A 16,310-nucleotide genomic window follows, 5' to 3' on the forward strand; every position below is an offset into this window, starting at 1 on the left:
ACCACGTCTGTGTTTACTACCCAGGGGGGAAGCGCTTCCCATCTATCCAAGTTTTTTGTTCTCTTCAAAGCCTGGTCCAAGCCACAACCCCCTCTGCAACAGAAGGAGACTCCTCCTCCTGGCCCATACCTCCAACTACTCACTGGTAATTGATCCCACTGCCTTAAGACATCTTTTGTAATGTCACTTCAGATGGCTACTTGACTCCTATACCTAACTGCATCTGCAGAGAACAACTCTATTTTCTCTTCCAGTCTCCCCGTGGTGATCCAACACCTCCCACAGGGGTGGTTCAGCCCATCATTCTCCACGCATTGGTCTCTGCCTTCTCCTGCCTCTCTCTCAAGGGGAACCAATGATTTTAATTCTAAGATTTTAAGATCATAGAAATAGTAATGGCTAACATTTTTGTTATGCGACCCATCATTCTAAGTGCTTCACATAATATTAACTCATCTACTCTCCCTAGTGATTCTAGGAGGTCATCCAGAAGTTAAGAAGCTGACCCGGGTTCACAGAGTAAGCAGCAGAGTTGGAATCTGAGCCCAGGCAGGTTGGCCCCAGGGCCTGCCCTCCTGGACACCACACTACAGAACAGCGGTCACGGACAGGAGATCATCAGAAAGTCTTCCCTGATTGCTAAACAAAGCTATGCCTTCCTGACACTCTGTGCACAGCATATGAGAAAGGGTCAGAGAGTCCTGCCACCCCGAGGAGGAGAGAGACATTATTGACATATGGATGAACCCCTAGAACTGCCACAGAAAAGGATGGAAAGGAAAAATTCTGATGACTACATCTCTGCTGGAACCACCGCGGGAAGGAGGGCAGTGTGAGGTGGCAGTCCAGGGGGTAGCCAGGGTTAAAGGGGCAGCCCCCAGTGGAGGGCGGGGTCAGTGGTGCCAGGACAGGCATGATTGCCAGAGCCCAGCTTTCCCCTTCCTTTGGTCTCTTTCCTCTTACACAACTGAGCAGAGGAACCCATGGTCTTGGCTTTCTAGAGTTGGTTCTGACGGTTCAGGAAAGCATAAGCAGATAGTCCCACTTTGGGGGTAAGATGAATCCTTTGGAATGTGTGCAACGACTTCCTTATGGTTCAAAAACAGACGAGAAAGCCAACAAAGAAGTCCACTCTGTCTTTGTTGGTCATTTCTAGAGTGCCAGATTACAACAGTGGCCTACAATAATGGCCAACGTGTACAGAACCTTTGTTATGTGCTAGGCACTGTGTTGAGTTCTTCATTTTCTCTGTAGTGTCCCACTGACCCTTTGATACAGGCACCATTGTTGTTCCCACGAACCACAGAAGGAAGCTGAGGCTCAGTGAGCTTCAGCAGCAGTTTGTCTGAAGAAACGTGGTTAGTAAGTGCTGGGTCAGTATTCAGACCTGAAGCTGACTGTCTGACCCGAAGCTTGCCGACCTCAATAACCTGGACAGGCAGCACAAAGAAGCCGAGCGGACCTCTGTTTCCATGACACTTTGCTTTGCCCTACATCTCTTCTTCTGTGGCAGTCCTGTGGATGGTTAGGTAGACCTAGCAAAGGCCCTACCTGTCCCTCCACCTGAGTGGCCCAAGCCAGGCTGACCAATGGAGGGGACTCCTAGCTCTAAAGAGATATGAGGTAGACGAGTAGAGGCGTTTTTCAGGAAATAAAGGGGAGAGAATCATTTTCCTTCTGAGATTTGGGTTTAAAAAACGTAAGCCCGGAGCTCTAGAAGACCACTGCCACTGTCTGAGAGGGAAGTCCAAAGGAGGCGGAGAGAGGGGCAGGACCCTGATAAAGCAACCTGAACCCCTCAGTCAGACAGGCCCAGTTCCCTCTTGGACTCACAGTCATCACAAGGCTAGTTCAAGGTGGGCTCTGTCGCTGGCAATTAAAAGCCTTCTGTGTACAACAGAAGGGGGCAATATCCAAAACGTTCTCGGAGGACCCCGAATTGATCAGATCTGTAAAGTAGGCCTGAGGAAAGAGGGCGGATCCTGTACCACTCACGAGTCTGCTCGCCAGTTAGTTCTGTGGCCTGGAAGTTCTGGTGTGAATCTATCACAGATCTGCCAAATCCTGGCCTCTGTTGTTTTTCCCAGACTCTGACGACTATGGGTCATGCCTCCCCTCTAAGTAGTTGCTATAGCTGTGAATGAAGATCACCAGCTGGCCATTACAATGTTTAAAATCTCCCACCTAAGCCTCTTCTTCGAGCTGAGAGATCCGTCACTCCCTTGCCTCTCTGTTCCCCAGAGCAGCCAGCCAGCCCCGGAGCCTCACTCGTGGGCCCTGCAGAGTCCTCTCCCTCCGGAAGAACAGTCCCTCAGCCCCGCCCCAGACACCTACAGAGTGGAAAGGAGGCAAACAGACCTAAGGCATCTACTGGACAATCATGTCAAGTGAAGGGACCCTGGCACTCACGGAGCTGAGCACTGCTGCAGCTGGGTCCCCCCGCAACCTGTCCCCGGCCAGTTTCTCCAAGGGAAGCCAAGACAGCGGAGAACCCTCCCCTGCCTCTGCCTCTGCCTCTGCCTCCCAGGCCCTCTCGGGTCACTCTGACAGCGGAGACCAAGAAGCAGATGAGGCAAAGGGAGAGATCGCAGGGAAGCACATATTATTCATTTTCTCAGAGGATAATTAAGTACCAAGTTGATTCACTTACAGACTCCCAGATCCTTAGGGCCTGAACAAAGCAGTGTCCCACCAATAACCATGTGGAACCTCTTGAGATATTAAAGCTATTGGAGTCTCTCAGCTTCCTGGTGCTTTGGGGAAAAAATGACCTAAATGTGGTGATTATTAATCTTTAAATGATTAGTCACAGTAATATTAATAGTGCTTAAGGGAGCTCTTGCTGTGTGTGGAACATTTAATCATTGTTGCTGAAAGAGGCCACATTCAGCACTGAAATCTGATTATGTTTATGGTGTCAGCATCATTACAGATTCCTGGTCTCCGGCATTTGCTTTCCAAATTGAACTCTACAACCAGGCAATCATCTACAAGCTCTGTGCAAAAGATACAAGGTTAACTCTTGGTGGGTGTTCTTCATACTCTGTAATCGGGGTCTCACCAGGTAGCCCAGGGCTCCTTGGGAGGCGGGGCTGTGTGCTCTGCATGGCAAAAGAGGCCACTGGTGAGTCACAGACTTCACAGCCAAGCCCAGAGGTTAGAGTGATTCTAGACCACTTTCCATGCCTTGAGGGAAGGATGGATGGTGACCTTATTATGACAACCTAACTCATCTAAAGAAAATCTTTTTCTGGGCCCTGGTTGGTATGGCTCAGTGGATTGAGTGCCAGCCTATAAACCAAAGGGTCACCACCGGTTTGACCCCCCCAGTCAGGGCACATGCCTGGTTTGTGAGCCCAGTTCCCAGTAGGGGGCACATGAGACGCAACCATACACTGATGTTTCTCTCCCTCTCTTTATCCCTTCTTTCCCCTCTCTAAAAATAAATAAATAAATTCTCTTTTTAAAAAAGAAAAAAATATTTTTCTGGGTTTTCCATTACCATTTCTGGATCTCACAAGTTCTCACTAGCCATTAAAGAAATTCCATTGGCAGCTACAGCAAACCAAGAGCATGCGGAAGAGACCTTTCTGCTCTTGTAGACCAGAGACCTTCTTCAGGATGTCACAGACACTAGGAGACCTTCTCCAGGACTCTACAGACACTAGGAGGGAGAGTCTGTCTCCACAGATGCTAAAGTGGCAGTCTGTTTCTTCGAGATTATCACTGTAAACCCAGAGCTGTCTGGGGCCATCTTTGCCATCAGTGTATGTAAGAAGATGTGTTTTGGGTTAACACTGAAAGTGCCATCCCATTTCCATACAAAAGCCCAAATTTGTCCGTGTTCTGCCTGTCCATTATCTTCCTCTCCATTTCTGGCTGAGGGTACAGCCAGGTGCCAGGACCCTTCCTTTGTTTTATTGTTTCCTCTGGCGGACAGAGGTATAACACCCACCCCTGAAACACCAACTGGACCGTACCACTCTGAGATGCGTGCTCTGAACAAGGAATGAAGCGAAATCAAGCTACATCAATTCTACCCCTCCAATATCTCTAGATTCCCCTCCTCTGCTCCACCTGACTTGCTAGGGCCACTGCCTGACATGCTTGCTGGACAAGTGCTCCACACTGGCCTCATTCTCTATGGTCTTAGATGCTTCAAACCCTCTCTTCATACAACTGGTGGAACAGCAGATGTTTCTAAAACAGAAATCAGGCCGTTCTTCTGCTTCAGACCACGCAGTAGCTCTCTGACACTCCCCGAGTGAGACCCCTGACATCCACGATGTGGCCCCACCTGTACAGCTCCTCAGGCTCTCCCTAGCAAATTCTTTTTTTTTTTTTAACTTAACCTTGGAGCTTATTTCTGAGGTCCTGTATGTAGTACAGTGATTTCAATTCCCAAACTATCCCTGGAAATTGTGTTTTTAGGTAAATGATGGTACATCCATAACATGGAATGCCATGTAGGAAATAAAAGTGATCTGGTAGAATAGCAGCAACACTACCTCAACCATTGGTGGTGCTGGGGAAAGTTAACTTTATCCTTTATGCTTTTCTGTGTTGTCAAGATATTTACAATAAGCATACATTACTTAGAGGGAATGAGCAGTTCTCCTTCTTTTAAAAATTGCTAGGCGACTGTGTTTTTGTGCGTGTGTCCCGTCCTTAAAGGCAATAGACAAGGTTCCGTCTCCAGCCCCACCATCTGCACGCTGTCCCATGGCAAGTTCCTGAAGTCCACTGAGTTGAACTTCCCTCATCTGTCTGTATCTTTACTACAGGGTCATGGAGTTCTTTTGGTGAGTGTGTGAATATCACATAACTCGGGTTACGTCACAAATTTAATGGGATATTTTTAAATGTTAAATCATTGCTGCCCTGCCATACTTTCTTCTCTCTGCTGCCTTTCCCTCACCCTCAGTCGGCTTTCTGTGGGCTGCTCTGGGCTGTGGGAGACGGGCAGGCAGGGCCGGTGAGAGGACACAGCCCCCAGAACAAAGACTGGCCCGACTTTGAGTGTATGATCGAGGCCCTGAAATTCTGACTTTCACTTGCAAGGCGAGGCCCAGGAGGGAGAAGTGTTTTTCTGTCCTGCATGCATCCGCTGACTACAGAGACCAATCTGTCAGGTCAGGCTAGCATAGAGCTGCCCAGCTGACCCAGAGAATCCTCAGAAATTTTATTTTATTTATTTTAAAAATATTTTTAGTTGTGCATTTTTAGAGAGAAGGGAAGAGAGGGAGGGAAACATTGATGTGCAAGAGAAACATGGATCAGTTGCTTTGCTCAAGCCCGCAACCCAGGACTTGGCCCACAACCTAGGCGTGTGTCCTGACCAGGGATTAAACCAGTAACCTTTTGGCTTGCAGGCTGGCACTCAATCCACTGAGTCACACCAGCTGGGAGAAATTTTAAAAAGTGATAGTTACTTTGGGCCACTGAGTTTTAGGGTCACTCATCACTGAGCAACAAATAACACATGAGACTTCTTGTTTCTTTTAATATATAATTTTCTTTACAAAGGCTGCAGGAGTAGTGATGAATTTCTGATATTTACATAGTTTTGTTCTGATTTTAAATATAACCTTTAAAATTACATTGTATAAATGTTTGTTGTCAATGTATAGGATGCAATTGATTTTTGGACTTTGAACCCTGCTAAATCTGTGAAGTCTAACACTTTGTGTTTATGTTCTCTTGGGCTTTCTCTGCAGAAAGTCATTATTTGCAGTGTGACCCATGTGTAAGTCATCAATATCTACTGCATTAGATGAGGTGCAGAATGACAGCCTCAAACAGAGCTGCCAAGTCGGCTCAGACTGCTGAGCAAGTGTCCTCTCGCCTGCATCTGCTCGAGGGTTTGCAGGGCAACTGGGCAATGGCCAGAAGGTCAGGCAATGACGTGGGGACTCCCACTGTCCCCTTCCACAGCTCATTTTCAGTGCGGGGAGCATTTCGGCTTCTTCTACTGGCCAGCAGTTTGGGGAGTGGCCCTGATGCTGTCACATAACTGATTTGCTTCTTTCACCTGTGCTTCTCTCTCTGTCATCCTGTTCACTCTGGTTTCCTTTGCTGCCCTCTTAATTCCCTATCTCTCTCTCTGTCTCTCCCCTACTCTGTCTCTCTCCATCCCTCCCTCTCTTCCTGCCCCACCTTGTCCCACATTAATTCCCTCTTCCCTGTTTCTTCCCGTTCTTGGCCTAACAAGGCACTCAAACAGAAAATGAAATGGCAACTTCAAATCATTGTTCCAAATCACATCTGCAATGTGCCCAATCCCACCTAATGCCACAGATTGGCAGGGATTTGCCACCAGAGAAAGCCAGACAAAATCTCCCTAAAGATGATTATGGGCCCCCAGCTCCCCCCTCCTGGAAGGTCCCCAGGTTCCCATGACAGCAGCAGAGGACAGAGGTGTCACCAGAAAAATGGCTCAAAGTCCAAAGCCCTAAAAAAACCAAGGCTTCCACTTCTCTGTGACATCTGTGCCTGGAGTACACAGATCCAAGGAGCTGGGATAAGCCAGGCACCTGGAGGGAGAAGAGGCTCAGAGGGTTGCTCTAAAGTCCCTAGAGTTCTTACAATTAAATGAAGCTTTTATCTGTGCCTGGTGACCTGATCTCGGCCTGCCCTCCTAATCTCCGCTTTCTTTTTTTTCCACCACAGAACCCCCTGAAAGTCTCCAGGAGCACAGAGTTCCGCAAGGTTCCTCCATGGACCACGATCTCCCACCTGCGCACTTCCTGCAGCTTCCTGGATTGGAAGCCAGCCCCACCCTCCCCACCTCTCCCGCACCTAATCTCCAGCCCCACCAGGATGACACCTAGCTTTCCACAAGGCTTCTGTAGACACCCCTTTGCCTTGCACACTTCCTTAGTACAAACGGTGCTCGACTGGGGTTTACGGAAATGACTCAGTCACCTCGTTGTCACCAGAAGCAGCAGGAGCTGGGACGACAGGCGGCCCTGACAGTAGAAGTGTAGTTCAGCGGGGAGTGGGGTTGTGGGGAGACGCGGCTTTGTGCTCAGCACGGCACACCCCAGCAGCCTGCCACCTTAGGATGCCCCCCTGGAGCCGTTCTGTCCAGATTTATAGTCTCCTCTCTCCCTCGCTGGCTCTTTCACTCTCTCCCGTATGAAGGAAGACAACAAACCACTCATACGTGCAGAGTTATCGGGCTGACTGTTCCCCAAGGATGCTAATCCTATTGCCCATAGCCAAAGGAATGGAATCTTCTCTAAGGAATGGGAAACTGGGGGGTGGGAGGCTCTTGGCAAAAGTCCAGAAAGAGGTATTTTATCCAAATGGCTCATCATTCGCCCAAGTCCAATAAAGAAATCACGTGGAATACAGAAAGGTAAGAACACTGTTCTCTCTACGTTATTCCTTGGAGTAATGGCACCTTCTTAAAATGCTGATGTCAGAGGATTGAAATCACTGAAACCTACAAGGTAATCACAAAACAAGGAGAGAAGGGCCCCAGGCTGCATAGACCGTGTGGATGGCTCCATACAACACCGTCCCTGCCACAATGAACAGCTGTCTAAACAACTGTCACAGGTATGCAGCCCCTGGGATCAGCATGAAAAAATACAGGTTCCACCCTAAAAAATTCAGTCTAGTGGAGCAAATATGGTATCAGTAAACAGTGGGAACCGCTAGATTTGTTAATCCTTTTAACTTCAAGAGTCAAAGGAGTCCCTTGCATAGAAGAGCAGCCATAAGGAGGTGGAAATCCAGGTAACTGTCGCTCAGAGGAATTACGAAGATTAGCAATATCCACTGTAAATCAGTAATATCAGATACTATTAAGTAGAGGGCTGGTACATGCCGACCCCAGGACGTGAGAGTGGGGGGTGGAGGGACGCACCCAGCAGACTTCTCTGGCATGAGACGCTCACTCTCTTCAACTAGGTTACTAGAAAATGAATTTACCTCGAGTTCACACAGATGAGTAGGTAGGGAGGGGACATCCATCTGGACTTAAACAAATCAAAATAAACAAACGAAAGCCCCAGAGAAGACCCCCCCAAAAAAGAGCCAGTAGCCTGGGACATTTTTTGGATGTGACAGATTCAGGAAGCTGGGTCCCAGCCTCGGTTTCTGGGAAAACAGGGCTGAATCCAAGGCCCCCCAAATGCAGGCGTGTTAATTATACATCACAAAACAGAGGTGCCCTGTTTTTAATCATTTATCAAACACGTTAAGAGGAAATGGAACGTTAGCAGTGAGCTTCTTAAAGTGTAATTTCCTATAAGAGAAATTTATGGCCTGAACTTGATCTCCATTAGAGTACATCTCACTTCTTTTATTAGTTTATTCATCAAGGCAGCCCTAGGTTCAGGCCAGCTCCACACACCCACGGGTCATCAAAACAGGGATCTCCAGGGGATTTTTCCCGCTGGTCCAGTAGAGTTTTCCAGATCATAACACAGTCGACAGAAGCAGTCATGGTGCGTTCGGCAGGAGGCTTTTCGGTATTCCCCAAAAGGCAATTCACAGAGCAAGCCCCAGGGGCTACACTGGCTATAAAGTGAACATCTAAAATGTACTTCGAAATGAAATGATTTTCTGTTTGCCATATGAGGTTTGTGATTGCCTCTCAAAAAGCATTGCTTCTATTGCTTTTACAGCCAGGTTCAATTTCTTATTTAGTGATGTAATAAAGGAGTGATTTAGAACTGAGAGCAAGGACTTCCGAATCAATGAGCAGATGTATCCCTCATCTGCTGTGCACCTCTCCCCAGGACGCTGAGCTCATTTCCTGATTTCCAGGCAACGCGCATAGTCCCCCAAACTGGGGACACGGGCACAGCTGTTATCTCTCTTTACCACAGAGTCCCCAGCCCTGCCAAAGAGAGAGCCCCAATCCTGCTCTGGATTTTTTTTTTTTTTTTTCAGATCTCTGGGGTGCATCACTCTTTCTGTGAATAATGGAACTTTAACTTTATTGTGATGAAAGTGAAACACACCTAATATTTACAAATTGGCACTGGGACCGGAATGAGAGAAAGAAAAAGAGAGAGAAAGAACATCCTACCTTGTTTTAAGGATATTCAGAAACTGCAAAATCTCTGAAAACTGGATCAGTCTGAGGGCTCTTAAAAATCTCAAACCTGGAAAGAAAAATGAAAAAGAGACGCATTATTTTCAGTGTGTGGTGTTAATGTCTGCACTCTGGTGTGTGATTTACAGCTGCCGGGGTTGAAGGAAGATGGAGTTCTCGTAGAAGATGAAACCATCAGTACCTGGCACATAGTCCTTCATCCTGATTCTCCACTGGTTTAAGCTCAGCTGCTAAGCTGAATCTCATCAGAGGAAGCCTGTCTGGAGCCACAGTGAAGGAAGGTCTGGTGGGGACAGCCCTCTTGAACGAGGCCTCTCCTGTGTCTATCTCCAATCTAACCCACTAAAAAGTTACCTCCTGTTCTGAGAGGATTTGTCTCTGAAAATTACTGGGAATAGCTCAGGGTAACCTTTATGCTAAGAGAAGATTAGGAACAAGTCGGATAATCTGAGGTCTTGGATGGATTTATAAAATCTTATCTTCAGTCCTGATTAAATGAAGAGCAGGGCCCACAGCCCGACAGCATTATTTATTTTCTAAATTCTCACACCCATAACTTCAGGACTCAAAATTTGCATAATCCCACTTTCACAAAGTGTCCACATAAATGTTTCTCTTTTCTAAATCAGCAACCTCTCTTGAATGGAGAACAAGAGCCAGTGTCTCTAGGTGGCAGAAGAGAGAGTAAGACGGAGACAAAAAACACACAAGCAAGGATCAAAGATAATTCAGATGACTGCTGTGCTTTAATAGCCAAAATCTGTTTCTGTCGATAGCAAATCTGTGAGTGGTAAAACACCCTGAGTCACTCATGGGACTTAACGCTGGGCTGCTGTGCCACAGACTTGCTCACCAATGACTGCAGCTTCAAGACACTTTGGATATCATGTCCGCTCTCAAAGGGATTTCCTTTTGCAGATTTTCCTAAAGCATTTTGCTCAGTGTCCCATGTGCTGTGGGCTGCTGAGCCCCAGTGGGCTAAGCTGTTGACAGTAGCCAGACTATTCTGACCCCGTATGTGAGGGGTCATCTAATGCATAATGGTGGGAAGCAGTGGTGGCAATTTGCTAGACATCCCAGGATGAATCGAGGGAAGCAGGCAGACCAGATGTTTCCCTAAACAGCTCCACATCAGGCCCCGTCAGGTTACTCCTTGTTCAAGCCTAAGGTACAGGGAGAGCTCATTTAAAGCCCGCAGGGCAGGGAGGGATGGCACTGCACAGGGAGGGAAGGAAGGATAATGGCTCAAAAGGGAAATTTCTCTCTGAACAGGATTTACCTTCATGAACCAAAAGTGCTCTTCAGAAAACATGTGCCTTCTATTTTAAATGATGTTTATGTTACTTTTATTAAAATAGAAAGTGTAGCGATGAGAAAGGATGTTGATGAAATGAAAAGATCCGAGAGTCCAAAACAGAGTCCTAGCCCAAATGATGAAAGGCTGACTTACACCGCTGAAAACCAGCCTTGATGGAGGGGACGAAACTGAGACATCATCTCAGAAAACAGAAAGTACAGAAAAGGGACAGAAAAAAAGAGGACGCTTAAGAAAATGTAAAAGGAGAGAAAATCACAAAGCTCCAGCCTATGAATAAAATGTGTTGCAAAGGGAGGTACCGATGAGACCACAAGTACAGCCAGGACATACTAGGAATGAACTTGCTAGATACGAAAAAGTGACTCGAGAGTAAAAGGTAAAATGGACGGCCAGCGCTTAGAAACCAATGCCATGAAGCATACGGCTTTTCTTCCTGTAAGCATCAAGTATTAAACTTAAAAATAAAAATAAAGTGTCAGGGTAGGGAGAGAGTTACCACTAATGCAACTAACATCACATGCCAGTCAGTGTAACAGTGAGTTCTGCAGGACAGCTGAGCAGCAACACTTGGAATGTTAGGACAAGGAGAGTCAGGCCCAGATCTGTGTGCCCAGCCAGGTGGTTGTTCCACAGCAAAGAAGGCAAAAAATATCTTCCAATATCCAAGGTCGCAGAAAATACACTGTTTGTGCAAAAGTGTTTTCAAAGACCTTTGCAGGTCTTATTCAATCCGAATGAGTGGCAGGGGCTGGAAAGTATATGCTGAACAAATTCTACTGTTGGTCCTAAGCATTGACGGAGAGGGCTGACCTCACTCCAGCGCCACTGTCACACGCTGTGGGAGACAGAGCAGCACACATAGGAACCCGGGCAGAGACAGACTGGCAACACTGAAGCCAGCCGTCAGGGACACGAGGATTCTCTAGTAATGGCTTCATCCTGAAAATCCAGTGTGTGCGTGTGTGTGTGTGTGTATGTGTGTGTGTGTATACACATAGGTATGTATATTTCTTTTTCACTTATGGAAACAAAAAGCAGAATGCAAATGACCTAAACTTCAAGCTGTATTTCCTTCTTTTTATCTTTAAGTAATGTTGCTTGCATCCTTATATCATTTGTTTGTAGCTCACCACTCTTTAAAGTGACTCATAAACTTAACACAGAACAAAAGCTTCTCTTATAATCGAGGTATATGAAAATAAGGGTAGGAAAAAAATGGATGCAGCAGCCACAGGTCCTGCACTCTTGCTAGAGGTAAACCACAGTCTATCTCTGAGCAGCTTTCTGACAAAAGAAGGCAGGAAGACACAGTAAGTTAATAATGTACGACAGAGAAAAACAAGCTGGCTCTCAGGAGAACAGTCATCCCAGGGTGGAAACCGAGGGAAATGCCCCTGCAACAGGGACCCAGTGATGCAGAAGCAGCATTCTCATGGGTGGAACAATGGCGAGCTCCGTTTATCTGACAGCCTTGTGCTGGTCCTTCTCGTGGCTTTGGGTTTCACGAACACGATGAGTTAACAAAGTTCGACATGGGTTAAAAAATCAGTCTACGTTTATCTGGGGATCATGCCAGACTATCTAGAGAAATGGTGGTCTGAAGCATACATCCTTCAGGCCAGAGTTCACAACAGCTCCCTAACTGCTTTCTGCCCTGGACCCATTATGGTCTATTTTCAGCACAGCGGCTAGAGTGGGCCTGTTAAAAGGTAAAACGGATCCTGTCACTCTTCTGCTCAGAGTCCTCTAATGCTCCCATTTCATTCAAAGTCAAAGTCCTTCAAGGACCGAAAGCAAGGCCACCCTCGTGTCCTTTCGGCCTCCTCCTCCTCCTCGTACTACTTTCCCTTGGATCTGTCTTTCTTCAGTGATCTGGACTGGGAAGGCATGCTCCTGCCTCAGGGCCTTTGCACACGCCATTCTCTCTGCCTGCACACTCTGGCCCAGATGTCCACATGCTTCCCTAGCCTCACCTCCTTCAGGTATTTACGCAGTGTCACTGTCTCAGTGAGACGTTCCCTGGTTATTCTATCCAAAACTGAAAGTCTGCCTTCACTCTGCCCCTGTCAGAGTAGGCGGCTAGTTATTAATGAAAGAGAAGGGAGCAAACTAAGCCTCATTAACTTAGGAAACAGCAGCCTCACAGTCACCCCAGCATCTTTCTGTACAACATCCTGCTTTACATCCACCCTGAGGGGGAGCTGGTGTCAGCCAGCTGGGTTAACGGGGGAGGGATGAGCGCCCCGAAGGGAAATTCCATTTTACTAAGCGCCTATGCAGTAGAAGGCACAATGGAGACTGTGAAAGGGGGAGGCACTAGCCTGGGAAAGTCTGGGGAAAGGATCAGACTGGAGAGGCCCTGGACAATCCAGGAAAGAGACTGCCTAGTTTGAAAGTAGGCCTGCTCTTTCGCAAACCCACGGAAATATATGGGGACATAGCCTGCCTGCTCTCTGTCCCTCTCTGAGAATGTACTGTCACTTGTCACCCTTCACTCTAAATAAACCCTCCTCCTGCGTGAGTGTCCCTGAAATTCTTTTTCCACGACACCACAAGAGTCCATTTCCTCCGATAACACCCCCGTTTTTTTATTTCCCTTGCCTGCTTTTCTTTTCTCCTCAGTATAAAGCACATGCATCTTATTTATGTAATTTGCTTTCTTTCTACTTAGCTACCCCATCAGTTCTGTGAGGGGAAGGACTCACATTTGTTTTGCTCATGGCCGTATTTGATAGACCTAAGTTAGTGCCTGGCATAAGGTGGATGCCCAATAAACACCTGCTCGAACTGAAGGAATACATCAGACTTGAGAATGAATTAGATAACAGAGAACTAAAGGTCAGATACTGTGCACTGGGAACTACATAGTACTTACTGAAGGGAAAAGCCAAGAGCTCTGAGGTCAGGGCCAACGCTCTTAGGAAATACAAAGCAGCCCCACCGGAGAGCTGCCTTAACCACTGCTCACTCTGCTGTCCCCAGAGAGGGCCCAGAGGAGTACAGACAGCAACTCAGATTAAGTAAAGGAGGCCAAGACAAGAGAGCGGTAGGATGGTCAGTGCCTAAGTAACAAAGTATTCATCTTCTCTGCTTTATAATCCTATATTCTTATTACTTACCCCATATAATTCAACATAGCTGTAATAAAATGACCTTCTAGGGAAATAGAAAATGGCCATAACAGATTTGTCAACAAAATGTGTACGTACCAGAAAAACATGAATTATGCCCTTCCCCAAAAGGTACCAGGTCCAGATGGTTTTATAAGTGAGTTCTTCCAAACTATCAAGAAATAGTAAATTTCCCCAGTCTTTGATTCTATAGTCAATTTTTATGACAGAGTAATAAAAACCTTTCTTTTTTTCCATACTCCGTATTGGTTTAGAAAGCTGGCATTGGCTGAACACAGGTTGTCCACACATTCAAAGAAAAAGGCATGCTCAGTACACTAATGACTAAATATAAGAATCCCAAATAAAATACCAGCATATCAGATCACACGCAAGAACATATTAGATGAGTAACACTCAGGAACTGTGGTGGAGGGTGTGGAGAGCAATCCAGATCCCTTCTGCAGGTATCTTTACCTGTCCCAGCTCTTAAAGAGTGGTCTAGCCCAAGGGTGCACCCCGGCCGGAGTTGGCTCACAAAACTCGTAACGTGGGGACAAAGTCCTGCTGCCTTGTCTCAACTTTTAGGACAGCTCTGAAGGGCCACCCAGCTGCAGAGTTCCCCATGGGATGGATGGAGGCCACTGGTGCAGCTGGAGTTCTACACGGAGAACTTCCCTTCTCTCACAGACACAGGCGCCATTCGAACCTGCCTGGGCGCACTAGAAGACTAGGTAGTCTGACAGTGCATTAGGTGCACTGTGCTCTCAGTAAATAAATGGTCATTTCATTGTGTGAAGCTACACAATTACAACAATTACACAGGGTGGTATACAACCCCACAGAAAAGCAAACAAGACAAACAGAAACACACTCACACACACGGTATATAGTGTTACCATTATTTTAAATTACTGGTGAAATGATGATGTTGACAATGTTGTAAATCAATTACTGCCCAAGTCTACTATTTTTAATTACTACCCACATTCCAAAACCTTTAACGATATCTTATTTAATCTGTTAAACAGAAGAAAATAGTTAAGGATGAACGGATAGAATGTCCAGCACACAATTTGTAAGCAACAGAGCCATATTTCAGCCCAAATTTGTCTAGCTCTACAAAACCCCAGCTCATAACCACTGCCCTGGCACAGACCTTGGCCAAATTTTAAACACCAAGCACTTTCAACTCAAGTAAGCACTTTGGACACTGTGACCACATTGCCAAATTCTAACAATCTGCATTTCTGTCAATATAAAAACGCTCTTTTACCAATATTCCCGCTGTATTAAGTATTGTGGTTTTAAAAAAAGGAAGGACTGGGGGGGAGGGGGGATGAAGAGTCCCAGTCTGACAAGCTCCAACTCCAAACAGTGGCTTATCACTACTTCATTTTGCTTTTCTATGTTAATAAAGTTAATTATTTTTTCATATAATTATTAAGTCATTTTATTTTCTGCTTTAAATAAACTGGCTTCTGTGTGTTCATCTTTTCTTATTCATATGTTTGATCTCTTTTATAACAAGGATATTTTATGTTATATATTAACTCCCACAGTTTGTCATTCTCCTTTTAATTTTGCTTAGTTTTTTTCTAAGTCTAAAATTTTGCTTAATGTGAGTCTTCCTTTTTGATTTTTAAATTTTGTTATATGGTCAAATGTATGTCTTTCCATCACTGTTTTATTATTTTCAATATTCAAAAATGGCTGCTGCCAACAAAAAAATAGATTTTTAAGAAAATGCATCTACATCTTCTCTATGTACATTGAGGGTAGTGGTTCTAAACCTTGGCTTTACATTTAAATCACCTGGGATGCTCTAAGAATTACTAATGCCTGGGCCTCACTTTAGCCTCCCCCATTCTGACTTAATGGGCCTGGGCTCCTGGCAGGCAGAGGGTGTGAGAGCTGTGGTATGATGTAATGAGCCATCGAGGGTGAAAAGCATTGCAGAGGTTTTCTGTAAGTGAGCAGACAGCACATATTTTAGGTTGCGTCACAACTACCACTCCGCTGGAAAAGATATGTGAACAAATGTGTATGGATGTAGTCCGGTAAAATTTTATTCAGACCAACAGAGTGTGGGGCCTAGTTTTCTCCACCCGCTGTAGAAACCCACTTTCAAAGTGCATGTGCACAGGAATCACTGGGATGTGTTACCATTCAGATGACGACTGTGGTTCTGAGATGGGGCCTGATACTCTGATTTCCAAACACCTCTAGGTGTCGCTCTTGTACAGAGACCACACTGAAATCACAAGGCTGCAGGACAGTGGTCCCAGCCTTTGAGGCCACTGCAGACACCTACCGGAGCATTGTAAGACTGATGTGTCCCACCCCCAGACACTCTGATTTAACTGGTCTATGATGCAGCCTGGGTGTGGGAATTTTTCATAGCTTCCCAAATGATGCCATTGGGCAGCCACATTTCGGAACTACTGGTTTGGGGTGTCTTTTCTTTTTTTAACATCTAACTTGTTAATTTGTCTTGATATATTTGTTTATTATGGCTAGTAGTGTGCCAAAGAGACCAAGTTTAAATATTTTCCCCAGATAGCAAATTTCTCTCTACCTGAGTATAATTACCTGAGTAACCTGAAACTGGCTCTTTACTATGATTAAATTAATTTTTAAAAACATGCTACCTAACTATAAGAAGAAATCAAAGGTATATTGAGAAACTGCTTATGAAATAATGCAGTCACCTTAAGATTTTAGTGAAAAAGTACTTTTAACAACACTAGGGAAAATATGATTGCTATATCAGAGTTTATAATTGATAAAAAGTTCCAAATCACTTTGTGGA

General features: G+C 45.7%; 1 protein-coding gene across 8 annotated transcripts in view; it reads right to left on the reverse strand.

Annotated features, from left to right (window-relative positions):
• KCNMA1 (potassium calcium-activated channel subfamily M alpha 1) overlaps positions 1–16,310 on the reverse strand; it is a 735,030-nt gene that overhangs the window by 229,009 nt on the left and 489,711 nt on the right. For all 8 annotated transcript variants that reach the window (XM_053663957.1, XM_053663956.1, XM_053663955.1 and 5 more), the window contains exon 6: positions 9,044–9,119. In XM_053663957.1, coding sequence (XP_053519932.1) covers positions 9,044–9,119 — 76 coding nt within the window. The remainder of the gene's footprint in view (positions 1–9,043; positions 9,120–16,310) is intronic.

The sequence above is a fragment of the Artibeus jamaicensis genome, unplaced genomic scaffold, assembly GCF_021234435.1.
Source record: "Artibeus jamaicensis isolate MK-2021 breed Jamaican fruit bat unplaced genomic scaffold, CSHL_Jam_final contig_332, whole genome shotgun sequence".
Lineage (NCBI taxonomy): Eukaryota > Metazoa > Chordata > Mammalia > Chiroptera > Phyllostomidae > Artibeus > Artibeus jamaicensis.